This window comes from Penicillium expansum (genome assembly GCF_000769745.1).
Source record: "Penicillium expansum strain MD-8 chromosome Unknown contig295, whole genome shotgun sequence".
In the NCBI taxonomy this organism is placed as follows: Eukaryota; Fungi; Ascomycota; class Eurotiomycetes; order Eurotiales; family Aspergillaceae; genus Penicillium; species Penicillium expansum.
In genome coordinates, this window is record NW_015971298.1 from 1,457 (window position 1) to 27,337 (window position 25,881).

Consider the following 25,881-nt stretch of genomic DNA (forward strand, 5'->3'; position numbering starts at 1 on the left):
GTTGCTAGATGGAGTACGACGGTCACAACAGTCCTGTTAGAATCGTCAACGGCTGGAGGAGTGCGTGTACAACATGGCGAAGGACTTACGCGCACCCAATGATGAAGACGACAAGGCGGTAGTACCTTTTTATTCCCAGCATCTGAAGTCCTACCACCAGCGGGATAGGGAGCAGCACGATCAATTCTAGATCTGTGACGATGTTCGTCACGGAAGTTACGATATACGAGCCCTCCTGGATGATGCATCTCCCCTCTGTGATGGCCAAATCCTAGGTCATCGCAACGGGGTTGCATGCGAGAATCGATGCAGATACGAGGGCAAGGCTATAGTCACAACTGTGGCCTAAGGGGCCCAACCGTTAAGTTCCAGTCACAGATACGATACGATGAGGGCATGTGCCACCCGCTTGTGGATCTTCACTATCGGTTCCTAGTCTGGCACAAGCTCCACATATCAATTTCGGATGTTTCTGTTGAAGGCGCCCTACTGCACCCGCGGTCCTTCTGCTTCGCATAATCATTCTTTCACCTGGATTGGGTAAGATCAACAACGTAGATTACCAAATATGCGCAAATTACCGCAGGGACTCAGGCGAAAACACGGGATGTTGATCCGCCGAATGGTTCTCCGATTTATGGTAACATGCGTCCAGTGGAAACACTATTGATATGGATTAAGGCGGACTTTTACACGGTAGACTCCTTCGTATATTGCATGTGTGAGGTTATATCGTTCAAACTCGACAGAATGATCTCGAACATCCCGTTGTCTCTCCAGTTCTATTTATGTTCACTTGGCCACAGCGCTGATCTTGAACCCACCGGGCACTTGGGTTTGGAAAATTCCGGTTTGGTCGTACTTCCTAGCAACGGCACGAATAAACTCAACATTCTCGGAGCCGTAGGTGGATAGAGGATTTTGGTTGCTGTTGGCGTAGTTCAGGTAAATGAATTCATTGTCGGCTCCGATTGATTTTGAGTACATGGTTATCTCCTCGAGAGCACTGTTGGCGAGTCGGTTAAACAGGGCATCATCGGCCTCATCCTTCCACGAATAGTCAAAGAGGACCTCTGCATAAAAGTGTTAGACGCTAGGAGCAAAACATGTTTGAGGGGGACTTGCGGAACAAGTTCTCGTCGAAACGGTCGAGGCCTAGCATGTTCCCACCTTGCTCAGTGCTGTGATCAGTGAACAGTTTGGACCAAGGCTGGATCATGGTAGACATAGTGTAGTCATCCCCCTTGGTATCTGCCTTGGCCTCCTCAATCATTTTGTTGTGAATATCGATAGTCCGCTTCATCACATCGAGGTTGTTCACAAATGAGGCAGTGACGAAAACGTCGCCGGAATAGGTCAGAGGTTTATCTCAGAGCGGAACAGTCAGCGACAATATACCGGTATCCAGATGCCTGACCCAGCTCCTGGGTCAGATTCCAAACGTTGGAAATACGCATCGAGCTGCTAGTATTTGCAATAGTGGTGAATTCGTCGAAAGCCGCGGGATATGCCACCGGAGTGGTATATTGCAGAGCATTAGCAACAAAATTTTGGTCGGTTACAGAAATATACCCCCACATACCTATCCAAGAAGCGTATGGGTCTTTTTCAAGGTTGTTGATGAACCTATGGCCAGCCTCAAGGTGCTGCAGGGTAGTGCTATTGTCATATGTGACGATCCCACCCCAAAGCTTGTCGTCTTCAATGATCTTCATATCATACTTGGTCACAATTCCGAAGTTGCCGGATCCACCCTTCAGCGCTTTGAAGAGATCCGCGTGGAAATCTTTGTTGACCTCAATGATCTTTCCATTAGCCAAAACAACCTCGTAGTTCACGACGTTGTCGCAACCAAATCCAACACGCGCAGTGTGGAAACTATTGCCGCCTGTAACAAAAGGCCTTGTCAGTCACATATTTATAGTTCAACATGTTTGATCGTATGTTACCGCCGAGCAAAAATCCAGCAACTCCAACAACACCAGAGCGGCCACCAGGCACTGTCACATTGTACTTCGCCAGAGTCTCGTAGACATCTCCCCAGCGAGATCCAGGAATAATGGACGCAGTGCCGGCTTCCTTGTTGTAAGTGGTAGTGTTCATCAATGACATATCAATCGTCACGCCATCAACGATATTGTTCGCTCCGGCCCAGGTGGTGTGGCCACCACCGCGAACAGCAAATTTGCAACCACCATCAGCGGCAACGAGCATGGAAACGGTGAGGGAAACCTCATCGGCCGTGCGTGGCTGCAATATACAGGTCGGCTCGAGCTGAACGTTCTCGGCCCAGTAAGAGCCGACCGAGGTCTTGTAAGCCGCGCTGTCGGGATAAACGACCTGGCTCTTCAGAATCGTGGCAGCCAGAGCTGAGAACTATTCGATTGATACTTAGTCAGCTATGTTCATTGTATTACTTGGAATAATTGAGAATAACAGACGCAAGTCTCGGATGCAGTCGCATGGGCAGCTTTCAGCAAGGCACTGATGCAAAGGGCTGCAACAGCGGGAGTAATATGCATGGTATAGCAATGTATGAAGGTTCACTCGGGCTTTCCGCTACTTCGGGCAGAAGTAATGTTCCTGGGGTATTTCTTACTATTATACTTCGAACAATTGAGCTGAATGCGAGCGGGGTTTCGATAGCAAGGCCTCACATTGTTGGATACTAGCTGATCAGCAGTGGAGTAGACCAAACGAACTCCACTACACGATACAGTAAATAATACACTAGAGGCTTTAGTGGACGTATACCAGCACGCACCGTCTTTTGGGCCCCATAGTGGGTGGGGACGGGCAATGTTTTAACAACTAATAAAAGTGGAGGTTGGCACCCAGACGGAGCAATTGGTTTATTTACACCATGTATAAACCAAGGAGCTGTGTAATTGACGCCAAAAAAGACTTGAGGGTTTTTTCAACCGGAAACAAACAGCGAAGAATATTTTGACGACTTTTATCACTGGAGCTCAAATTACCAATGTCTTCCGTGCGAGGTGGAGTTTCTCGAGGCTTGCGGAACGGAAGTGTAGATTACCTCATACATCAATAACCTACATCCAGCGCATGAGGGACTATACCGGACCAGTGAGAAACTTGTGTCCCTAGCAATCAAACCTGGAGTGATTGTCTTGTACAGGGTCAGCGTGGCTAGCATGATAACTTCAATCAAGGATATATAGGGCTCGTTCGACTACGAATTGTCACGTATGGAAATGAGAGAGAAAATGAACTTTCTGAATGAGGCCGCCGCTTTATACGTGCCTTCAGAAGCCAGCAGGCGTATGCACCGCGACGCCCAAGCGATGATCGGCTGTGTTACCTCACGACCCGGTGGATACGGTCTTCAAGGAAACAGGCACCTAGCCGATAGGGATACAGGAAGTGAAACAGCACCGACGGGAACTCTTCAAGGAGCACCATTGAAATACAATGAGCGAGCTAGCTAGCATGCCTAGTCCTAGGGTTTGCCAATATGTAGACATGAAATTCCCCCCCCAACAAGACGGAAGAGGCGAGTAGTCAAAGCATAAAAATTTCACGGATCGGCTCTTGTGCCAGATCTCACAAGGACATAGAAGATTGACCCAATCTTTACAAAATAACGTGCAATTGATACAATGATGACTCCACTGGCTCCTGCGAGGAGCACAACCGCTTCTTTGAGCTTCACGGTTGTCGATATTGTGGCACTGTACCCGAGCGCAATATCCTAGTAATCCGAGAAAGAGGTTCAATACTCGTTTGACAAGAGCATCCCACTTCAATGTCAGATTCCACGATTTTACTAGCTTCAAGTGTGGATTCATCAACCGAGATCTCTCTGACCGGTCTGATTTACCTTCTTGCTAGGCGAGTCAGAAGCCAGTCTATATCTATTTTTAGGAACGGGTGCACTTTTTGTGCGATGCCAAGGACTAAAAAGCACTTACAAGCATTTATCTGTCGACATCTTGGCGGCATGTCTTGACACGCCACACGGGTCTCTCTGAGTGTAAGCGATAATAGAAGGCCAATCACGGGTCTGTATCGGTAAGGCCAGGTACAAATTAGGCCTTTGAACAGATGAAATATGCAGTGACCCGCTCACTAAGCTAGAAGTGGAAATAAGGAGCCTTGCGAGTCATGTACAGGTGCACGAGTCCTATTTGTGTTGGGGAACCCACACTCCGACGGACCCCTTGATCGCCCACACAAACACGAAACTAGAGATCTAGAAGCAATAAGTTACAATCTCAAAAAGAAGAGAATTAGAAGGCAAAGCGATATTATGACTGTCAAGAAAAGGAAAGATGAACTGAGGGAGAGCTGAATGTTATCCAAAGCCGTCGCTGGTCAGCTGATCAACGGAGTCACCATACGCCGACGCTAGCTAGGTACCTGTACACAAGGTACCGTCCATGGTAATTTAGGCACCTAAGTAAGTATCCTCTCCCTTATGATATGGGCATTTACTTCTCGTTCGGGGAGTCACTTTGAGTTTACTCCTGAGCCTACTTCTGTACTCTCTCCTTCACATACATGGTCGCTTGCCAACCAGAATGTCTGCAAATGTTTCTACAGAGAACGATATCGCATTGGCCGAAATTAGTAATACAATGACACAAGAGGGGGTACAACAGACGGAGCGTACGAGCAAGTATGCTAAGTTCTCAAGTGTGATCTTGATCTCGATTGTACTGTGCTTGGCGACCTTGTGCGTAGCAGTGGACAATACGATAATTTCGACTGCTGTCCCTCGAATTACCCATGACTTCCGCAGCATTGACGATGTGGGTTGGTATGCATCGTAAGTACCACACTATCCCTCAATCCCGATGGGAGACGTTTGGAAAATATTAATCGATCCTTGAATAGAATTTATCCATTGACTTCGTGCGCATTCCAACCTTCCTACGGCAAAGTCTATACGCTCTTCTCCAGCAAAATCGTCTTCCTGGCAGCACTGCTGATATTTGAAATCGGAAGCGTTGTGTGTGCAACGGCACCGAATTCTCACGTTTTCATTCTTGGACGGGCATTAGCAGGCTTGGGTTCTGCTGGGATACAAGCAGGCACTACACTTATTCTCGCTGAGTGTGTTCCGCTACGTCAGCGACCGACATGGAACAGCATCATTGGTAGCATGTTTGCAGTTGGGAGCGTAGTTGGACCTCTACTGGTATTTATATATTCTTCGTCTATCGAGCTCATTCGTTACAGTAATTGACACTGGAACAGGGTGGAGCGTTCTCGGATTCAACTACCTGGCGTTGGTGTTTCTATATCAATCTCCCGATTGGAGGCGCTGTCATGATCTTCATCGCCTTGTTCTATGACGGTAGTCGCGGCGGTCAGAGAGCATTTGAGTCGACTGGATTTCGCAGCCAGATCGCGCGCTTCGACTTGGCTGGTACATTCACCTTTATGTCGGCAACAATTTGCCTTCTCTTGGCACTGTCATGGGGTGGGACAACATATGCATGGAATAATGCCTGCATCATAGCCCTACTAATGGTCGCTGGCGTACTATTTTGTTCTTTTATCACCATTGAATACCGGATGAAAGATAGCGCCATTATTCCTTTACGATTACTACGCAAGCCAAGCATAGTTGCAGCGATCCTTTTTGGCATCTGTCTTGGAGGCGTGTTCTTTGTATGTTATTCCAACGCAGACTTCACAATGCATCTCGCTGACCAAGGTACCATCACGATCCCAGGTGAATGTTTTCTACATACGTGAGTATCGAAACAAAATTGGGGAAATCAACATGAATACTGATCTAAATCTCAGCGCTATGGTTTCAATTAGTCAATGGTGTTTCCGCGGTCGAATCCGCAATCCTGTTCATCCCATTCATGCTGAGTGTCGTTGGCGGATTCATGTTCGCAGGCTTTGGGACCGCTGCAACGGGATATTACACACCTTTCGTCTACGCCGGCTCAATTCTCATGTCAATAGGTACTGGCCTTTTAATGACTGTCCAGCCCCAGCACACCTCGCGAGCCAAATGGGTAGGATTTCAGATCCTCTGCGGAGCCGGAATCGGCTTAGGAGAAGAGCAAGGACTGTATATGGTGCAAACAACACTTCTTGAAACTGATGTGGCAACTGGCATCGGCCTAGTCCTTTTTGCGCAGACGCTTGGCGGTGCCCTTTTTGTGTCAGTTGCGCAGGCAGTTTTCCTGCAAAACATTAGCAAGGCCCTGAAAACACTGGCCCCAAACCTGAGCCCCAAATCTGTTCTGAGTGGCGTAGCGCCAGGCTCTTCTCAAGAATTGCGGGCAGTCTATGGGTTGGCGATCAAAGAGGTGTTCCGTGTTGGGCTTATACTAGGAACGGTCTCGAGTCTAGGGGCCGTGCTGTATGACTGGAAAAGTCTGAAGACTAAGCACGATGACAGGAACGATCAGCATGTCAGTAGCCATGAACTCGAGCACGTGGCGGAAGTTCGAACAAAGGATAAATAAAATAAGGATCAATATGAAGACTATAAACATTTAAAAGGGACCACCTAGGCAACTATCTTACCTACTTCCAACCTTAGAAGGTTGGCGCAAACTCGGCCCGGTCCGTAGATTCCACCACCTGGGCCGGGCAATCCCGAACGGCAACCTTAGAAGAGATGCACGTTCTAAATCGGGAACAATTCATTTGAAAAATAGCTGCCTTGTCCAATCTCCAACTGTTCACACGCGCTGAAAAAATCTGTCTGTAACTGATATGCTGCGGGGCGAGTTTGAATATATAATCATAACATAAAATATCAATTTGGCATCCTATCATTTGTCTTCAACATCAACACCAGTTCCCATAACCTTTCCGAGACTTTTCTCCGCTGTCTCCCACTCTTTGTTAATGACATCCAGCACCCAGTCACCCCTAGGCCGAAGTTTAAATTTAATCTCCCTCGGCATTGTCATGAATCCTGCCACAACCATCGCCCATGGATCCACCTCTTCCCCATCAGCGGGCTCAATATCAAACGCCCACAGCAGACAAGCAACATGCATGAAAGATCCATCCGTAGCGACTTTCTTTCCTTGACAGATTCGGCGGCCCTGCCCAAAGACCGGCAACGGAAGATCCGTTCGCAGCCTTTCCTCCCCGTCAGCATCCCGCCGGAGCCACCGTTCAGGCACGAAGTCCTGAGTGTGTCCCAGGGCAGGGTCAAAGACCTTCTCATCTCGACCAATGGCCCACGCATTGGCCATGAGAGTGACGCCCTTTTTGATCTTGACACCGTTGAACTCGTCGTCCCGGTCCGCCCTGCGGGGAATGGATCCCGGTGAAATAGGCCGCCAACGGAAAAGTTCATGCATGATAGCGTCGATGTAAGCTAGCCCCGGGCGGTCCGAAAACTGGGGGAGGCGGTCGCGCCCGACAACCTGGTCGAGCAAGGCGTGCGCCCGCGCCATAAAGGACGGCTCGTGCAGCCCTGCAATGAACAACCACAGTAGCTGGCGCGGTGAAGTCTCCATACCTTCCTGGATGGATGTCGCGAGAGTAAAAGCGAGGTCGAGATCCGGAACGCCGTCTTCAGAGTACTTCTTCGCCGTAGCGATGGCTTGCTTGGTGGAGTTCCAGCCTGTTGAGTCCCTCCCGTGCCGGAAGAGGCGCATATAGAGGTCCACCTGTGTGGCATACAGCTTGTCGGCCGCTCACTTCCATGGTGACAAAAATGCCGGCAGGTGACGCAGCGGCGGAATAATATCTGGAAGACCGGGGTTCGCAGCGAGATGGGTTACTTGAGTCTGGATTTCAATGATCTCATGCAAGATAGGCTCTTCAAAGCTTGGGATGCGCAAGCCATAATGCAGAGCAAGTATTACACTCGACTGGGTGCGCTCAAGCAGTGGATAGATGGTTTCTGTGCTGATTCCTTGAGGGAACTGCCGTGCAGCATTTGTGAGGTCAAATAGTAGTTGTTTGGACTCAAGCTCCATTAAGGGGTGGTACTGTGGGGCGGCAAGAGCGCCGAGACTAGGCGCCAGGATGCGGTGGTGGAACTTGAGATGATCGTCATAGTCGTGCATCAGAGTAAACTTCGACTTTCCAGGCTCAGCCCGTGTGATCATCTCCATGCTGACAGATGGCGGGCGGTTGCTGTACCATTGGCTGCGGCGACTGAACAACTCAGTCACAGCCTCATATGAATTCAACACCACAATCGGTATGACCCCAAAGAGCTTCGGCACTGCAATGGGGCCATTTTCCTTCGTCCATGAGTCCCAGTTTAAAAGGGGTTTCTCAATGGAGGAGCTATGGATGTCGCCGATGAGGGGAAGCTTGAGGAGGGGTCTATTTTCTCCCTTCTTTTTTCCCGTGACAATGTAAAGCAGTGTCAATAGACCTAACACCACCGCGACTGCGACAGGAGTGATAGGCATACGGAGTATTGTTACGGAAATGCAGGGGCTGAGGGAACCACGTTTGACACATCAGATGCATTGCGGAGGAAAAGGGGATGCAGTTTTACATAGCGCGAAGGGATGCATGATTCAGGTATTGCGCCAAGCTCTATTATTTCTGTTCGGCCTTTTTACAATCGGGGTTGGAAGCCAAAAAAACGCTAAAAAGTGACTAAAAAGCGACGGATTAGAGACGAACTCATTATTCGTGCACAAGCGGCACTTGGTCCACCAATGAGTATTCTTCTAATGAGGATCCCAGGGAGACGTTGAACTGTCATATGCCGAAGGATACAATTGTGGTCTCATGAAATGTGATCGTAATACAATTGTTAATTTGGACAGGTCAGCTCTTTCAGCCTCCACCACTTTGATATGAACTAACAGTCTGCACAGAACTACTTCCTATGTGACTGGCTCTTTCTTACTATAATTTCTTTTTTAAAGGTTGTGAAGTATCTGATGCCGAAGTTCAAAGCTGAGCAACGGCTATTACCCCTGGGTTTTTGGCCCCCGAGCTAGCTTTGACGGTGCTAGCTGCAGGTTGGTTTCAAATTACCTACAACATATTTGATATCGTTCTCCAGATTTAATCTATTTAGCTTGGTTTTTTTCTACCCCTAGGAGAATGGGAGATGGTTGTTACATTTCCCATAGAGACGCCAGCCCAAAGGCAGGTCCTCGGTGTAGCCATCGCTTTCTCCATTCTAGCCGTGGTAGCAGTAAGTCTGCGACTGCTATCTCATCACCTTGCGAATAAAAAATTGATACTGAGTGATTATTTCATAATCGCCGCCGGTGTGAGTATTTGCCAAATCAAGCCAAATAAAATCAACTATACTAACTAATACAGATATTTGCTGTTGGCCTCCAATCTATTAGCATCACCGGCGTGATACAAGCAGGCATCGGTTATGATCATGTCACGACAATTACAGGGACATATGGAATGGGGCCTATCACCAAACTTCTTCAGCTGATTGTCCCATTGCAACTTCTCTGGGCTCTGAGTCTCAGCTGTACAAAAATATCCATCTTGTTCTTATATCTTAGCATATTCCCAGTTACTTGGGTCGTGCGGGTCTCTTGGATAACAATGGGTGTGATTATAGTCTGGACTATTGGGACCATACTGGCTGGGTGTCTGATCTGTAGGCCCTTCGCTTTTGATTGGGACCAGACTATTCCTGGGGGATCATGTGGAAACCAGGTTACCTCATTCACTGTGACAGGGGTTATAAATCTTCTTACCGACGTTGTTGTGCTGGTGACACCTATGCCGCTACTGTATAAGCTACAAATGGCCAGTTATAAAAAAGTGGCATTCATCACTATCTTCGGGCTGGGAGGAGTGTAAGAAATGCGCCACAACAAGGAAAACAAACGTGAGAGGGTCTTTGCTAACCTAGAATATAGCACTTGTATCATCAGCATTCTTCGGATCTCTATTCTGTCCACAATGGACTTCACCGACATTACCTACTCGATTCCCCGTGCCAACATCTTCAGCGGCCTAGAGCCCTGTCTCGCTGTTATCCTCGCTTCGGTCCCTATGATGCGCCCACTCCTTGGGCGCTCAGCATACACACCCGAGGTGACAGCTCGGCCTTCGAATAAATCTTCGTCCCACCCTGGAAGATCCAGATCTGCTGGCGAGGGCGAGTTCCAGCCGTTGCAGGATGACTCGAGCGAGCTGTGCTTGCGGCCAATTGGGCCAAAACATGAGGTTAGTGTCGCTGTTCAAAACCTCACAGAGGCGAGAGAGAGACACCGTAGAAGCGAAGATCTTCTTGAAGCTGGAGAGAGCAGGAATATAGATCAGACACAGAAAGAAGACTGGGCGATTTCGGTGAAGCAAGAATGGGCTGTGTACCATGGAGAGAAGTAATGTTGAGAACTCTTTCCCAGAACTCTACTATGTACTATATCTACTACATAAGAGTCTAAAAGAAATATGTTATACACCTTACAGGCCAGGCATCCATGTATGGTTCGCTCTTTCCAATCATTTGATCTATTGTTCTTTCCATTCGCATTGTTTGGTTGTTTATACTACATTGTCTCAAACCTCCATGGCTTTTCATTTCAAAACATCGCGCGTGAAAATATTTCTTCTGCTGAAAATTATCTTCTCTAAAAAACGCTTCTCAAGATCTCGTCAGTAATCTACAGAATGCTATTCAGATATCTCCTCGCGTTGGTGATCCAACTATGCTGGGCTGCTCTTGGGTTTGGCCACCAAGACGCGACAATTGTTTGTTTATCTCCCACAAAGCCAACAAGAGACCAAGGAACCTAACAACATACAGACGATCCCTTGGGTTACAGATGCACCTGATTACTTCCAAGGCTATGGTGGCAAGGTCATCGGTGCTGTATGTATTTCGTCTACTTCTCTTGTGATTCACTACTAACAACCAATGCAGAAAGATGCAACAACAACCTACGGAATCAACTGTCTCTCGGACCAAACAGCCTGCCACAGATTTACCCCGGATTTGACCGTTGTCTACGGACCCAGTAGTAAGAATATAGCAGCCCCACCACCCCCCCAGACAGAACGTTATACTGACTTGTAGATATAGCGTATGACATGATTGCCAATGGCTACAAATTCGACTTCACCTCAGGTTGCACGCTTATGGGCTCTCCGACGCCCACGGGCGCGTCTTGCACAGAAACCAAGTCTTTGCATGAAACTAGTACTATCACCTCGGCCACAGTGCTTGTTCCAGCCACAGGCGACGATTCCACCCTCGGAATTTTCCCTGCAACCTTGATCGTGACCGATACTGGAGACTTCTCCGCGCCCTCTACCGCGACTGATCTTGAAACTTCTGCCAATTCTCATGTTTCAACTAGTGGCGCAAGCTTGACTACGCCTGCGACCGCGACCGCGACCGCGACCGCTGATTCCATTGCCTCGGTCTCAGTTGGATTCCCAAATTCGACAGTCATGATACCTGGTGTTCCGACTTATTTCGGCAATGGAACTTCGAGGGCTGACAAGAATGGCACGACAGTGACGGTGACTGTTCTTGCTACCTCTATCCCGTGTCACTGTGAATGTGATTGCAGACAAAACCAGACTGCCAGGGCTACCGTCACCGTCCCAATGGTGATAAAAAACCACGGAATCAAGATTGCCGCGCCCGTGACATTGATGGGGGGAATCGTAGCTGGCGCTGTGTTCTGGATTTAAGCTCAGAGTTAGGAACTGGGAGCCGGATGGTTTATTTTGACTAAAATGGATTTTGCCATTTGGATATCGACCATTATCAAAGTTTGAAGGGATCGTGAGATAAGGGTGGATTTGGGAACAGAATACTCCTATGTTGTAGTTCAAATCTGAAAAATTAATTGATTTAAAATGATTACGGTACATGTGTTCTAGGAATAAATTCCGCGGTGCTTCAGAATAAAAATAGCACAATGCTTGGTAACGCATTGATAATATTCCTATGCTGATTAATTGTGGGCACTGTACATGCGTACTTCCGCTTACACGAGCATACCGGGATCGGGGACTATTAGTTCCGTCTGACGCGAGGTTGTGTTGCACTGTGATTGGCTGTAAGTGGCCAATTTACTCCGAGATATGGGGCCATGGAGATGGCGGCATGTAGAAAGCGATAGAAAAGGATTTTGAGATCTCGCGATTTATGGATTCGCAATCCACATTATGTATAAAACCCCCATCCCAGTTCACCTGTTGTTTCTCTTCCTTGGAATTGTTCTATATCACTTCACTCCACAAGTAATCAACCACCTGTCTCCCCTTAACACCTTCAAAATGGGCTCCATTCAACCCGAATTCAAGAACGCGGCTACTGCCTCTCTTTTGGAGTTGGTGAAGGCTCGCCGCACATTCTACGACCTCAAGGGCGAGAGCCCCGTCTCTGACGATGTTATTGAGCGTATTGTTCAGGACTCCGTTCTCCACGTTCCCAGCTCTTTCAACACCCAGACCTCCCGTGTTGTCCTCCTGCTCAAGGAGGAGCACAAGAAGGTGTGGGATATTGCCATTAACGCCTTGGAGGGTCTTGTCGCCGCTGGCCACGTCCCTAAGGAACAGTTCGAGACTGCCACCAAGCCCAAGCTGAACTCTTTCCGCGCTGCCTACGGAACCGTGCGTTTCCCCTCCCCGATATGACTTCAATTTGCGTCAAAATGGCGAATCATCGGCTTACCCGTTAATGCAGGTCCTTTTCTTTGTTGACTTTGAGTCGCTCGCTCCTATCAAGGAGAAGTTCGCTATCTACGCCGACAAGTTCGACCCCTTTGCCCTGGAGTCGAATGCTATGTCCCAGTACCTTGGTATGTGCTTTTCTTCGTCGGCCTTTGGTCAAAAAGAAACAATTTAAAACTAACTATCACCCAGTCTGGACTGCCCTTCAGTCCGAGGGCTTCGGTGCCAACCTTCAGCACTACAGCCCCCTCATCGATGAGCAGATTGCCAAGACTTGGAACATCCCCGCCTCATGGAAGTTGGATGCCCAGCTGGTCTTCGGTACTCCCAACTCCCAGCCCGGCGAGAAGGCCTTCGCTCCTATTGAGGACCGCTACAAGGTTTTCGGCAACTAAGCATATAAATACGCACGCATATTGATTTAGCATCATGAATGAAAGACCAATGACTTAGATTTTCAATTTGAAACACAATTGCGCAAATCCCAACATTAGTAGGCCGTACGTACTACATAGTACAAACCTACCTCAGCAAGGAGAGGTCATGCTTGGTATGACGTCGCATGCATGTAGGGTGATCCTGATCAACAAAGCTTAGTCGAACACCCAAGTTCGTGGAGTTTGAGACCCTGAAGATCAAATTCGAATCAAGAGAACCCTCAATGATCATCACAGGGTAATAGCGGTCTGATAATAACCGAATATTAGTACGATGCAAGGTCCCGTTCCCTTCGGCCTCGGAAATCGGATTCCGCCATGCCGTGTATCCGATTGGATGAAAATCTCGTAGGAAGAGATTGGGCATCAAATTATTGTGTCAATCACTGGCGATCTAGGAGCTGGCAACATTGATATGCATTGGATTCGCAATTCATTCTCTTGCAGGGAGCACGGACTAGCATTCCAGGCACAATCTCGCGAGTAGATCTACTGCTCTTTGTATGCATCTTGCAAACAATTGCTACGTTTCTGGTCCCTTTTTCTCTGCTTCCAAATAGAACTGAGGTGGGAGAGCGCGGGGGTCAATAGGGGAGTAACGAGCCCCAATCTTAGTGCCTGGGAATAGACATGGCTGTCCTTCGTGAAACACAAACTAGATGCACTATTTAAGAGTATACGCAAGCCTTCCGCAAGGGATTCAGGCGAGCACGTTGTAAATTGTTTGCAGGAGGTACGTTGTACGTTGTACGTAGTACGTAGACGTTAACTATACATCAACTACATTGTACTTTGTAGTAGAAAGTACAAAGTAGATAGATGCCTGACCTTATTTTTGTGGATAAAAATTCAAAACTCCACCAACTCCACTCCCATCTTATCACCAATTTAGCCGGTTTTTGCAATTCTCTAAATTTCTTTTTTTTTTTTTCCTTCTTCAACTCCCCATATTGCACTCAGAGGAACTTTGGAACTATCGTGTCTTCGTCAAATTGACTATGTCATTTGCACCGGACGCGGGTGTAGACCCCCGCGCCAACGGGCCTCAGGATCTAGATCTTACCCCTCCACAGGGTCAAGATGGAGACTCAGCGCCAGTATCTAGCCGGTCTTCAATGTCCTATACAAGGACATACTCAACACCAGCGACTGGAGCGCAAACCCCCGATCCACTGATGGGCACCAAAATCGTGGACAAAGTCGCCCTCCAAGACCTCTCTATCAATAATATCGGCCGTGATATCAACGAGAGCTATGCACTCGACACAACAAACACAATGAAAAACAGAAAAAACGCAGACCCAGTATCCCGTCCTCATCCCGACAGCGACGAAGAATCGGGATCCCCGATCCGCAGCAAGCAAGGCATCCCGCCCGAGCTCTCAAGCTTCACAGCCGAGCTCGTTCTAATTTGCGTCTGCTCAGCAGGCTTAATGCTCTTCTCATTTCTGCTAGGCGACATGCTCGCCCCACAAGAACAAATCAAAACAGCCCTCGGTATCACAAACACCGAACTCCCCTGGGTCGTCGGCGCCTTCAACACAGCCAACGGCCTATCGGTAATTATCTCCGGCTCGCTAACAGACCTAATGCCACCAAAACTGCTTATGGTCGGAGCCTTCGCCTGGCTCGCCGTATGGAACGTAATCGGCGCATTCACCCTCCACCCATCCCGCTACGTCCTGTTCTTCGTTATGCGCGCCATGCAGGGTCTCGCCATCGGCGTCCTCGTCTCAGGCAGCATGAGCATTCTCGGCCGCGTCTACACACCCGGTATTCGCAAGAACCGCGTGTTCTCAGCGATGGCCGCTACCGCCCCATTCGGATTCTCCCTCGGTGCAATCCAAGGTGGAGCCTTATACCAGCACCTCCCGTGGATCTTCGGCTCAAACGCCATTATCTGCGCGCTTCTGTGTGCGGCTGCTTGGTTCGCTATTCCACCCCTCCGACCCATCGCAGATGTCTCCGGTAAGGAAGCACCGTCAATCAAGCAATTCGACTATATCGGCGGCTTCTGCGCGGCCGGCGGTTGCGTGTGTCTTCTATTCGGGCTAACGCAGGGCCCTGTCGCATCTTGGTCCCCGTATACGTACGTTTTGATCATCGTGAGCTTCGTGCTCTTCATCGGGCTCTTCTTCGCGGAGCGCAACGCTGTTCGCCCTCTCATTCCGAACCGCCTCTGGCGCACACCAGGTTTCACACCGTTGATGATTGCGTACTTCCTCGGCTTTGGGTCTTTCTTCGGTTGCTGGCAGTTCTACGCCATTCAGTTCTGGCTGCGTATCCAACACGCCAGCCCCATTGCTGTTGCACTGTATCATATCCCCAACGCGCTAGTCGGTGTCCTGGCGACAGTGATCGTTGCTCGCACTCTGCACCTCGTCCCCGGTCACTATATTTACACGGTATCTATGCTAGCCTTCACGCTTGGGCCGGCGTTTTTCCTACCACAGACTGCCAATACCTCTTACTGGGCACTTTCATTCCCTGGTATTTCGCTGGTAACATTCGGGCCTGACCTTGCTTTTGCAGCTGCTTCGATCTTCATTACTAGCAATGTTGAACGGTCCTATCAGGGGAGCGCGGGCGCTCTCTTGGTTACGAACCAGAATCTTTCGTCGGCTATTATGACTAGTGTTGCTGACGCTATTGGGACTCGTGTCGATAGAGGCCCATCTGGGGAAATTGGCCTTGATGGGCTACATGCTATTTGGTGGTTTGCTCTTGCGGCACAGTTACTTGCTGCGTTGGTCACGATTGTTTGGGTCAGAATTCCCAAGGAGGAGGAGAAGGAGCACGTTACTTGATTTGGATATTGCTACACATGTAGATTGGCTAATTAGAGATAGATGTCTTGGATCACGCCTTAGATATTCCCCCCATTTGATATACAATTATTCTGTTTTTAGTCCTAACAACATAGCGCATATATAATTTTACAGCGACCAGCATCGCTTCATCATACTACTACAGCCCAATCGTATCCCAATATGTATAGTTACTAGACGGGTGTCTCCTCGGTATCATCTTTATTATCCATTATATTTCATACTTAGGGTATTCCTTTTCGTTCTATATTTTGTTAGTTTTAAGCAATAATCTGAGGAAATCGTTTCTGGTGACGTTGTGAAAGAGAAAGCAAAGACAGAATTGTCGGTTAGCCACTCATCCCTCAGAAATATAAATCAGAACAATTAAGCCCAAGCCCATAAATGCAAGGAAAGAGAAGGTGCCGTCAAAGTATGCCGTCCCAATGAAATTTCAAAATAAAAACAACGAAGTACGCGCGTATCAAAGAATAATGAAAAATATATGTATAGAAACGATACAATGAAAGAGTTATCAAGCATCCATAACTAGCCTATGCTCACTAGTACTGTTTTTCAGAGGCACCTCCTCCATAACGCTCATTTCGGTGGTAACCTCGATACCGCCTAGTGAACTGTGGCTGGAGTGATCACCAGGCCTAACATTGCTCGAATAAATATCATAGTCCTTGTCGTGGTTCTGACTAAACAGCTGAGTATGACGTGTTATAGTCTGAGTTCCAGTGAGGTTCATCACCGTGGGTTTGTTGGCTGCATAGCGGTTGGAGCTCCCTGCGGAGAGAAGCCGAGGGAAAATACGGCCGATGATGGGTCGCAAGAATGGGAGACAAGAGCACGTGATGGCGACATTGCATTCTGCGGCAGTCCAGTAGGCGGCTGCGACATTGCTGTCTATTTAGTGGGTTAGCTTTTGGATATTTTACAAGAAGTGTCGGAACTTTTTGCTACTTCACGTAGACTAGACAAGCGGAGAATGCTGGTGACCACAACCAAGATACCCATACCAAAGACGCCGATTAGGGCAATCTTCTGCGTACGGGGCAGCTGTAGTTTGGATAGTAACGGCATAGGCAACAATAGTAGTGCTATATCGGTTGTAATATTCATTGAAGCATTGAAGAACCAGAGAGCCTCGAAGTTGAGACAGTTGCCTGGCAAGTCCTTGTTCCAAAATTTGGCCACAGGGACACAGTTCACGAAGCCGCTCACAATAGCCCACGAAGAGTAAGTGGCCACGATTGCCATTGTGGCATAACAGGCGAGGCGGAAAGGTTTGCCGGGAAAGATGCGCAGATATTGGAAGAGAATGGAGAATTTGGTGAATGCCAAGCTGGCATTGTACATGGGAATCGCAGCCCACAAACACTAACAAGTCAGGCCAATGTACACCAACAAAGAAAATAAGTAAAAAGAAAGTCTACCTTCAGTTGTTGCTGCAAAACATGACTGGAAAGAAGTTCTGAGTGGACGCCAATCTTATAATGTAGTTCTATATCCTTATTAGTGGGGATGTTCTTAAGCTCGCTGATCTATCGTGAACTTACGGGCAGCGACGAGTGCGAGGTAGATAATGGAAAACATCTGCACATATTTTCTATTAGCGAGCTGCTTGTTTAGCACTGGGTGTGACTCTTCGAAGGGCATACCAAAGAGATCAGAATAGCCCAATCTTCACGACCGGTGATTTTCATCAGCCCAAGTCGCGCATAGAACCGCATTGCGACAATGAAAGTTGAAATGGCGGTTAGTACTGCAGTGACGACCAATGCTTGTCGGCCATGAGAGGCGCCATTATCATCTTCTCGAGGAAGTAAGGTGTGAATTAAACCGTACATATTGAATATTGAATTCAACGACCAGATGTAACGGGAGTTGTTGTAAAATGAGCGTGTAGGCAATGTGTAAATCTTCCAATCGACAATGCCCAGTTTAGCGGTAGCACAATGGCCTAGAATCGATGCAGTTCACTGCATTGAACTTAGAGTCGAGAGTGCCAGGGAAGTGAGTCCGATATCAAAATAGAAAGTAATCGCTTCCGGAGACGGGGAGCGAAGACACATTCATTTTAGCATGATATCAATGTCAATCGTTGTCTTGACAAGCTGTGGACAAACGTTCCACGCATGGCACGACCCAATTTGGATAGTCGGTTCAGAAGAACCCTCCACACATTTCGAATAGTCTTCTCAATAGCGCCGCACCAACCGGCGATCCCATATTCCCGTCAAGGTTGATGGGAAGCCTTGGCTCGCAAAGGCGATCGCTCCGGTATACGCCATGTGGTGTAGGGGCGTGCACCCTGTAGACAAAACTTCTATGGAAGCCTTTAGCGCGGGAATCTGGTCACCGAATCTCCACCATGGGCAGCACATATGGATCCCCGCGGAACAATGTCGTGAGGGGCTGACACAACGGGGTAAAGATTGACATCTGGTGGCCAAGTCGTTTATGGGACACCCTAGCTATCTTTTCAAGTTTCCTCCTTGGGTATGGAAGTTGAGAACGGGCCTCTGCCTCCGTCCTTGGGACCCACTGCAGTGGGAAGTATACGGTGGTTTCACTGGCTGCATATGTCTTTTTCCTGCAGATAATTAGTGCAGAGTGGAGCCGCAGTGGTGTATTGTCGTCATTCTATTAATATTGATGTTGCATGGATGACCCCGGGGCCAGCTCTTGCGGTGATGGCCGTTTGGTGATGAAGTGTTGGATGCCTATGCACCGTTGATACATAGTCTGCAAATCTTAACACTGCCACGGTAGAAGATATGTGTTGGAAACAATTCATCATAAAAGGTAGACAATGAGCCAAGGACCTCAACGGAAAGGGAAGGAAGGAAGGAAGTGGTAGGATGGACGGAGTGATTGCTCGCATCATTTCCTAATCGGGCTGAGGTAGGTACCCCCCTTATTGATCCTTCATTTTGATCTCCACGACTATCAAATCCTGTTAGTGTGGTACTCTGTACTCTGTACTGGGGTATTATTTGTTAGAGTTACATTCCTTTGCCACCAGAGATCAATACGCCATCAAATATGAGTGTCTTCCTTTTCAGGGTGCTGAGTTGTGAAACAACGCAATGATCGTCACAGTTCAATAATGAAGTGGATGGCCTCCACACAAAAGAGCCATGGAATGAGGCCGCGCGCGGAGTTTTCCATAGCTCTGCATGGTGTCACTGGCCACAGAGGATTATTACGCTGTCCACAGCAGCATCGTCACTTGCATAATGGTTGCCTCGGAATAGCTTGAAGCGACAAGCTGATCAACAGAGACAGACTAATTTGTAGTTGAGTGCAGACCTGGAGTTTATCTTGGAGCGAGTACGATATATGGCGCTGCTAGCATGCAATCTGAAAACCAACTTTTCCATGTATTACCTTTGATTTAAGAATGAAAAAAAAATCCAAAGTTGGCTAACTGAGATCTACCTTGTGGATTAATTGCATCACAATCACTTCCAATCCCGAGGCCGAAAATCCCAGAGATCTGGGGAATCATTTGATGAAAAGTGGCACCATCTCTAGGTCATGTATGTCACGCACAATAGAGTGTTTCGCATGGTGGGACACTTGAAGCATATCGATTGCAAGCACTACATACCCTCAAAATCTACAATCCCGACAACTCAACAATAACCTCACCTTTCTCCCCAAGCGGCCCCTTCACACTTGTTCCCAACTCCCCACTGAGCTCGCAAATCCTTCGCCTTACCCACACATGATCCGCATCTTTAGAATCCAACAAAACAGCCCTAAACCGTTCAACCCGTGTAGGGAAGATCTCCAATCTCTCCAGCCCAAGCCCGCCACCACTCTTCTCCCGAACAACAACCCTCCACAAAGCCCCAAGATCATTCCTATACTCCTCATTCAAGGCATAATCATCCACAGAGTCCCCACAACCGTAGATAACAAGCTTCCCATGATAAACCTCCACACCCTGAACATGATGCGATGAGTGGCCATGGACAATATCCACGCCACACTCATCGATCAAGAAATGCGCAAGAGACGTAATCCGTCCATCCGGCTGCCAGGAATAATTCGGCCCCCAGTGAACCGAAAAGATTTTCAACGCCGGCTTAGTTTCCTCGGCATCAACAAGCATTTCACGCAGCCGAGCGCGCGTGTCGCGGGTGTAATCAAACAGATTGAATCCCGGAACGCTGGCCCACACACGCGGGTGATCAGAAGCTGAGTATACATGTACCGTGTAGCGGTGTTGCTTGCTTTCGTCTATGACCTCTGAAGCCCTGGGTAAATGTAGCACAGCAGGCTTGCGTGCATCATCGGCTGTTTCACCCGCACCTGCGTAGGCGACATTCGCCCGTTGCAGTGTTTGCACGGTCTCTGTCAGACCCTCGGTGTCGAAGTCGAGGGTGTGGTTGTTGGCGAGACTGGCGTAGTCGATGCCACCGGCGTGCAGAATGGGGCCTAGGTTTGCTGGGTGCATGCGGTAGTTGAATACCTTGTTGGGCCACGGGATCGGGGCTGTTGTTACGGCGGTTTCGAGGTTGATGCATGCCAGGGTAGAAGAGTGAAGGAGGGGGAGGGTTGTGCCCCATGGTGAAGAAGGCGTGTAGTTTCCTTTGGAGAGGAGGGTTGGATGGGCTTTTATGAATGTTGTGGCGATGCGTTCGTCGTGTTGGTTGGTGACATGCTCTGGCATCAGTTGGTCGAGCAGGCGGCCGAGCATTACATCGCCTGTGAAGGTAAGAGTGAAGTCTTTTAGGGTGGCCATTGTAGAGGGTGGTCAATTTGAAAAAAAGTGGAATTAGTAGTCTAGAGCTGATTTGGTCTATTTTCAATTAGGTTGGTCGAGGTGAGATTTAGGATTTGGAGGTTGTAAGTCATTATGACATCGATCCTCATCAAATACAAACTAAGGTACATCTTCCGATGGGAATCAAGGAGCACGTTAATGTAAATAGATAGCGATTGCACATTATAAAATACATTTCATTTGACACACTTTTTTTTAAAGAATAATAATAGCACAGCCAGGGACAAGAAATCCCAGTAACGTGAGTGGTATCTTTGTGCGCCGTTTATCTCACGAGAAACACCGAGTTGAAAACATTATCCGAATATCATTATTTTCGTCACTGCTTGGGCAGACGTCGAGTCTATCGCCGCATCTCCGCCAGCTCGCGCTCCTTTGCTCTGAGCATCTCGCGCATCTGCTCAGCTTCACGTTCAAGTCGGGCACGACGATCAACTGAGTCCCCAAGAGATGCAAGGCCAGGCAAAGGCTGTGGCGGGTGGGGCGAAGGGGAGATAGAGTGGTGAATAGGAGGTGGCCGTCCCAGATTAGTGTCCGGGCGATGCTCGCCTCGAACTTCCGATTGGTTCAGAATGGACGAGATGGAGCTGAGACGACCGGGGGGAGTAGGATTGGCCGAAGACATAATTGGAGGTAATTGATTTGATCCTGCTTCCAATGTAGACGGGGTCGGTAGAGCCTCTGTCGCAGTCTCGGCCAATGTTCGTTTCTTAGGAAGGTTGAGGGGATTTGGAGAGGCGGACCGTCGCCCATACTGATTCACGGGCGAATGTCCCAGCCGGTCCACTCCTAATGGTTTAGGTAAGCCGTGGGAGATGGAGAGACCATGTGCAAGGGGCACAGATGAAACATTGTAACCGGTGAAATCAACCGGCGGTGGCGCAAAAGGCAAGGCCCGAGGTGCGTCTTCAGTTTTTCCAGGCATCATGTGGTAGTGATCTGCAGGCTCGCTGCTCATGTATCGATAATGATCGTCATGACCATGCGCTAGGGTAGCAGGTGATGCCTCCGGGGATGCCGAGGAACCATTGGAAGAAAGGGTAGCAGCGGTAGGAGACTGATCTCGTAGGGCGGGAACAACGCGTTTGCGACGTTTAATGATGGACTTTTTCATGTTGGTGGGGCGATAGCATCCGTGGAGCTTATAGTACAATCCTACGTTGTGTTAGAGAAACAAGATCATTAAATCTGTACAAAGACCAAACTTACCACAAGCGTTGCAAATGGGGTGGCCCTGTTCATCGCGCCGCCACAGAGGAGTCACGGTTGTGCCGCAATTTTGACAAGCAACCAAGGTATTAGGGCCATCGGCGGGAGCAGGGATCTTCGCCGGTGGCTCCTCTTGTGTCGCAGGCTCAAGCTCTTGTGCTGGATGACGGCCCCACGAAGATTGGATAGCAGCCGCTCCTCGGGGCGCCGACTTGTAGATCCGGTTGTTGTATGCCGGGCATCCATCACATCCTTCTGCACCACCAGTACCATTGCAACTCCCACCACCGGGGCATGACCCCTTGCAGCCACCACCTTCCGAGGAACCACCACAGTGAGAGCTTGCAGGAGGCGGTGGCTTCTCAGTACCCTCCGATTGCATGCGATTCCGTTTCGTGGGGCGAGCGACATTGCGAGCTTTGAGATAGAGACCGCAGGCGTTACAGATCATCGCTCCCGTGGGAGAACGACGCCAGAGAGGAGTGCTTTTTGTACCGCAATTGCTAAAGAAAAGATGAGGTCAGCCGTTTTTAACTTTGGTAACGATCGAGGCCACCCAGTCGAGACTCACCTGCAGGAATGCCCCAGGAACGTTATGTCCTTTTGGCTGCCTGGAGACGTTTTATTACTCGTGATTTCATTGTGCCCAATCCATTGATTTGATTCTGGTTGACCAGATCCTTGCACCATGCCATCCTCCCGGTAGTGATCTGCTAGATGTTCCCGACCTGCCTGCGCAGAGGAGATCAACTGCTGCGCAGCATCTAAATCTTCCGCTGACGGTTGTCGCATTGGAACTTCTTGGTTTCGAGGGAGAGAGTGAAGCGCTTCCATTTGTGGGATAGACGCTAACATTACAATCCGTGATTCGGGCCAGGAATCCTTCGGCCGTGGTAATTCGTCGAACGGGAGGATTGAAGATGAATGAAACGACAGAAGCGAAAGGGAGAGTGAAAATCCTAAGATGTGAGGGCGATGTCACACCACAGTTGAAAGCAGAATGCACCGTATTACTCAAAAACCAAATGTCGGTCAAGCTGACGGGTTAGAGAAATATGGGAAAGTCAGTCGAGCAGGAAGATATGCAGCCACGATGCTGCAGGCTCGGGGGAATCGTAGGGCGGAGGATGACTGGGGATCACAGTCGAAAAGAAGTGAATTCGGATGCCGCCACAAAAGAATCAGGAAATTAAGTATCGAGTAGATTGAAGGAGTCGACCCGCCACCAAAGATAGTAACCGGCTTGTATGGAACAGTGGCGACCCAACGGCGTGGAAGAGTCAGGTGATGCTGATTGCGACAATTGACAGCACACCACAGAATCTGGTCTGACTAGCAGGCGATCGTGGGGGACGGTTTCGTTCGGGGACGAGGGCCCGATGCAAAAGAACGATTCTCTAGGCAGGGATTGGCTGAGAGGCTAGGGAGCTGCAAGATGGTGATCACTCCGCGTTAGGACTGGGCAAAGTGGGCACACAGGATGTGATAGAGGCGATAAGGGGGGGGCAGCTATTGGAGAATGCAGGGTGGGAAGAGATATCAAGAATAAGTGGGAAGACTGAAAGGAGGGAAAGATGAAAAGGAGAGAAATGAGACAAAGAGGCAAGACCAAATTGCTTATCGCGCAAAAAGGGATTGGGGTTTATCGATCTAAGTGGAAGGGGGGATCGACGGCGTATCAATCTATCACTTTATCTGTTCCGTTTGCCGAGGATCGCATCAATCTCATCTAATCGCCCTTTCTCTCTGTCTTTTACTTTAGTTTTCTACAATTCAATCAGATTCAACAAGAAATCTCTGGCGATTCTTCATGATTCTATGTCCCCCATGATCGCCTATGAACTCCACCTATGGCCTGATGAAGTTAGTTGGAAAGTGAAAAAAACCGTGGAAAAGGTGGAAATGTGGAAAACGAAGGAAAAGAGTGGGAAGAGTGGGAACTTGCACCTTGACAAAGTGAGGTTAGAGTGGGGCAATGGTAGGAAATCAAATATATAATAGAGGTGATTGGTTGAAAGTGTATGACTAATCCTGTCATCAACTCTTTGGATGTTCCGATTGGTTCCTCGGAGATAAAGTGAGCCGAAGCGATATGGCCACGCTGTACTTTTGGGACTAGGTATGTTGCAAGTTGGATGTGCTCCGTGCTCCGGGCTCCGTATTCGTACTACCATTGTACTGAAACAAAAGTACATACGATATACTATATTTATTGCGGGTACTAATATGTATAGTTATTGGGTGGTACGTAGTACATACTACGGAGCATGTACTACAAGAAGGAGGTCTCGGCAGCTAAGCAACCCCTGCACTAGTGGCTTTATCAGATGATCTCTCACCGGATACTGCAATAAGCAAGAAATCAATAAATCATTAGAGCATGTCAATGCTACTAGACAATGCTAGCCCACCACGTCCCAAATATAGTACAGGTGTCTCTCTGTCCCTTTACGCTGGTATCAACAAAGATCTTGGAGACCCAGCAGAATCGCCCATTCTCCTCTTCAAATCACCCTCTTTATAATGACATCCCTCACCAATCAAATTCAGACTCAAAGGGCATCCCAAGGTCATTGCGTTCATCGAAAATCGCATACCGCATGCTGAAGGAGACTGCCTAGATAGACAGTATCCCATCACTGTGCCAACGCGACAGCAAATTGTCATCACTACCTGCGCAGGCAGCAATTTAGACTTGCTCGGCACCCCAGCCCTGGTCAGTTTCGCGCATGTTCGAAGGGGGCTCGATAGAGGGGATGAACTCGAGGGCGACGTATCCGAGACCGATGAAGGCGATCAGCGAACCATCAATGATGCGCAGCACGTGGTCGTGCAGCAGAATGGAACCGATAAAGATGTAGACTGTCGACGGGAGTGATTAGCAATCAAATTCCCTCTGATCTAGGGCATGAAAAGTATAACTTACAGACACCACGGCCCAGGAAAGAGAAGAGGAACGACGCATAACGGTACGCGTAGTCCGGAACGTGAGGGAGGAACTCCAGTCCGCCGACGACTAGGACAATGTTAGCACTGACTATTGACATTGTGAGTTCGCATTATGATAGGGACCTACCGAGACCGAAAACAACTGCATATGCACCAAGGATGAATGAACTCCAAGTTCCGGTGAAGAAGTTACTGATACCACCGAGCACCATAAACACGCCCACGGCGATGTTGACAAGACGGCTGCATTGGATCAGTACTGGCACAAATGTATCCACAAAGAGCCAACATACAAGATGTTTGTGAAATCCATTGCGAAGCTTCGTTGGGGGTTTATGAGATGGAAGTGATTTTCAAAGTCTTCTGCTCGCGAATCAATAATGCGGAAGGCGAGTCCCTAGGCTGCAAGGTTTAAGGAGGAGTTGGTGTCAAGTGACTAAGTTGAGTCTTCAGTGGTCCACGGGTACTGAGTTAGCTTATTAAACAAGTATCGATGCTGCCTGGTCTCGCCAATCGCCCAAGTGATGATGGAAGTTGGGTTCGCCGGAGTTCCCCAGGCCAGACCTCAGTGTGCTGGTTCTATGACAATGGGAAACACACCTTTGAGATGAGACAGCGGATCCGAAGGGAGCTACAATGAGCTGCACACGTTCGATCAAAAAGCTTTTCGGTGTTTGAATGAAGTAGAACGGGGGGAAGTGGAAATGAGGGCGTCGACAGCTGCTGCGCTGTCGCAAGCAGCGGGTCTGCCAAGCCCACCGGCAAATCACGTGATCTACCGCAGGCCAATGCGGACGCCATGCTGTATACGGTATAGTGTTTCCTTGGCATAGGGCTACAGGTCTTCACTGAGCTATGATTAATCGCTCGAATATTATATGTAAATTTATAATAAACACTAAGTCGACGTCCTTCAAGCTGGAGCATAGTTTCAGCAATTCCAGTATTACAGCGGATATCCAACGATATAATTATCGGCAGAAAGAGAGAGACGACAGAAAGTTGAACCCCTACGAAAACTACACCATAGTTATGTGTGTATGTGTCTTCTATGTACTATATGTAATACGGTTGATGAAAGGGATGATTTCTT

The 25,881-nt window shown here is 48.6% G+C and overlaps 12 protein-coding genes across 12 annotated transcripts; 6 read left to right on the top strand and 6 right to left on the bottom strand.

Moving 5' to 3' along the window:
• Nucleotides 1–792: 792 nt before the first annotated feature.
• On the bottom strand, nucleotides 793–2,522 carry PEX2_088440 (FAD-binding oxidoreductase; the record flags this gene model as incomplete). The annotated part of the gene is made up of 5 exons (XM_016746114.1): nucleotides 793–1,073; nucleotides 1,171–1,368; nucleotides 1,418–1,888; nucleotides 1,950–2,376; nucleotides 2,442–2,522. 5 exons carry the CDS (start codon nucleotides 2,520–2,522, stop codon nucleotides 793–795), a joined length of 1,458 nt encoding a protein of 485 aa, XP_016599109.1.
• Nucleotides 2,523–4,541: 2,019 nt separating this feature from the next.
• PEX2_088450 (MDR family MFS transporter) lies at nucleotides 4,542–6,452 on the top strand (the record flags this gene model as incomplete). The annotated part of the gene is made up of 5 exons (XM_016746115.1): nucleotides 4,542–4,789; nucleotides 4,858–5,161; nucleotides 5,221–5,637; nucleotides 5,702–5,720; nucleotides 5,776–6,452. 5 exons carry the CDS (start codon nucleotides 4,542–4,544, stop codon nucleotides 6,450–6,452), a joined length of 1,665 nt encoding a protein of 554 aa, XP_016599110.1.
• Nucleotides 6,453–6,764: 312 nt separating this feature from the next.
• PEX2_088460 (Cytochrome P450) lies at nucleotides 6,765–8,372 on the bottom strand (the record flags this gene model as incomplete). Its single annotated transcript, XM_016746116.1, has 2 exons — nucleotides 6,765–7,616; nucleotides 7,731–8,372. The coding sequence occupies 2 exons, from the start codon at nucleotides 8,370–8,372 to the stop codon at nucleotides 6,765–6,767; spliced, it is 1,494 nt and encodes a 497-aa protein (XP_016599111.1).
• Nucleotides 8,373–9,028: 656 nt separating this feature from the next.
• Nucleotides 9,029–9,241, top strand: PEX2_088470 (uncharacterized protein; the record flags this gene model as incomplete). The annotated part of the gene is made up of 1 exon (XM_016746117.1): nucleotides 9,029–9,241. The coding sequence occupies one exon, from the start codon at nucleotides 9,029–9,031 to the stop codon at nucleotides 9,239–9,241; it is 213 nt and encodes a 70-aa protein (XP_016599112.1).
• A 611-nt stretch (nucleotides 9,242–9,852) lies between these two features.
• PEX2_088480 (uncharacterized protein) lies at nucleotides 9,853–10,281 on the top strand (the record flags this gene model as incomplete). Its single annotated transcript, XM_016746118.1, has 1 exon — nucleotides 9,853–10,281. The coding sequence occupies one exon, from the start codon at nucleotides 9,853–9,855 to the stop codon at nucleotides 10,279–10,281; it is 429 nt and encodes a 142-aa protein (XP_016599113.1).
• A 285-nt stretch (nucleotides 10,282–10,566) lies between these two features.
• On the top strand, nucleotides 10,567–11,595 carry PEX2_088490 (uncharacterized protein; the record flags this gene model as incomplete). The annotated part of the gene is made up of 4 exons (XM_016746119.1): nucleotides 10,567–10,647; nucleotides 10,703–10,768; nucleotides 10,820–10,916; nucleotides 10,979–11,595. 4 exons carry the CDS (start codon nucleotides 10,567–10,569, stop codon nucleotides 11,593–11,595), a joined length of 861 nt encoding a protein of 286 aa, XP_016599114.1.
• Nucleotides 11,596–12,186: 591 nt separating this feature from the next.
• On the top strand, nucleotides 12,187–12,977 carry PEX2_088500 (nitroreductase family protein; the record flags this gene model as incomplete). Its single annotated transcript, XM_016746120.1, has 3 exons — nucleotides 12,187–12,522; nucleotides 12,596–12,710; nucleotides 12,775–12,977. The coding sequence occupies 3 exons, from the start codon at nucleotides 12,187–12,189 to the stop codon at nucleotides 12,975–12,977; spliced, it is 654 nt and encodes a 217-aa protein (XP_016599115.1).
• A 1,040-nt stretch (nucleotides 12,978–14,017) lies between these two features.
• Nucleotides 14,018–15,826, top strand: PEX2_088510 (Major facilitator superfamily domain, general substrate transporter; the record flags this gene model as incomplete). The annotated part of the gene is made up of 1 exon (XM_016746121.1): nucleotides 14,018–15,826. The coding sequence occupies one exon, from the start codon at nucleotides 14,018–14,020 to the stop codon at nucleotides 15,824–15,826; it is 1,809 nt and encodes a 602-aa protein (XP_016599116.1).
• A 535-nt stretch (nucleotides 15,827–16,361) lies between these two features.
• Nucleotides 16,362–17,682, bottom strand: PEX2_088520 (PTH11-like integral membrane protein; the record flags this gene model as incomplete). Its single annotated transcript, XM_016746122.1, has 5 exons — nucleotides 16,362–16,738; nucleotides 16,852–17,212; nucleotides 17,269–17,336; nucleotides 17,392–17,428; nucleotides 17,494–17,682. 5 exons carry the CDS (start codon nucleotides 17,680–17,682, stop codon nucleotides 16,362–16,364), a joined length of 1,032 nt encoding a protein of 343 aa, XP_016599117.1.
• A 1,775-nt stretch (nucleotides 17,683–19,457) lies between these two features.
• PEX2_088530 (CapA family protein) lies at nucleotides 19,458–20,588 on the bottom strand (the record flags this gene model as incomplete). Its single annotated transcript, XM_016746123.1, has 1 exon — nucleotides 19,458–20,588. The coding sequence occupies one exon, from the start codon at nucleotides 20,586–20,588 to the stop codon at nucleotides 19,458–19,460; it is 1,131 nt and encodes a 376-aa protein (XP_016599118.1).
• A 385-nt stretch (nucleotides 20,589–20,973) lies between these two features.
• On the bottom strand, nucleotides 20,974–22,631 carry sreA (siderophore transcription factor SreA; the record flags this gene model as incomplete). The annotated part of the gene is made up of 3 exons (XM_016746124.1): nucleotides 20,974–21,785; nucleotides 21,840–22,342; nucleotides 22,411–22,631. The coding sequence occupies 3 exons, from the start codon at nucleotides 22,629–22,631 to the stop codon at nucleotides 20,974–20,976; spliced, it is 1,536 nt and encodes a 511-aa protein (XP_016599119.1).
• Nucleotides 22,632–24,528: 1,897 nt separating this feature from the next.
• Nucleotides 24,529–25,101, bottom strand: PEX2_088550 (TVP15 family protein; the record flags this gene model as incomplete). The annotated part of the gene is made up of 4 exons (XM_016746125.1): nucleotides 24,529–24,701; nucleotides 24,766–24,855; nucleotides 24,916–25,031; nucleotides 25,082–25,101. The coding sequence occupies 4 exons, from the start codon at nucleotides 25,099–25,101 to the stop codon at nucleotides 24,529–24,531; spliced, it is 399 nt and encodes a 132-aa protein (XP_016599120.1).
• Between the last annotated feature and the right edge of the window lie 780 nt (nucleotides 25,102–25,881).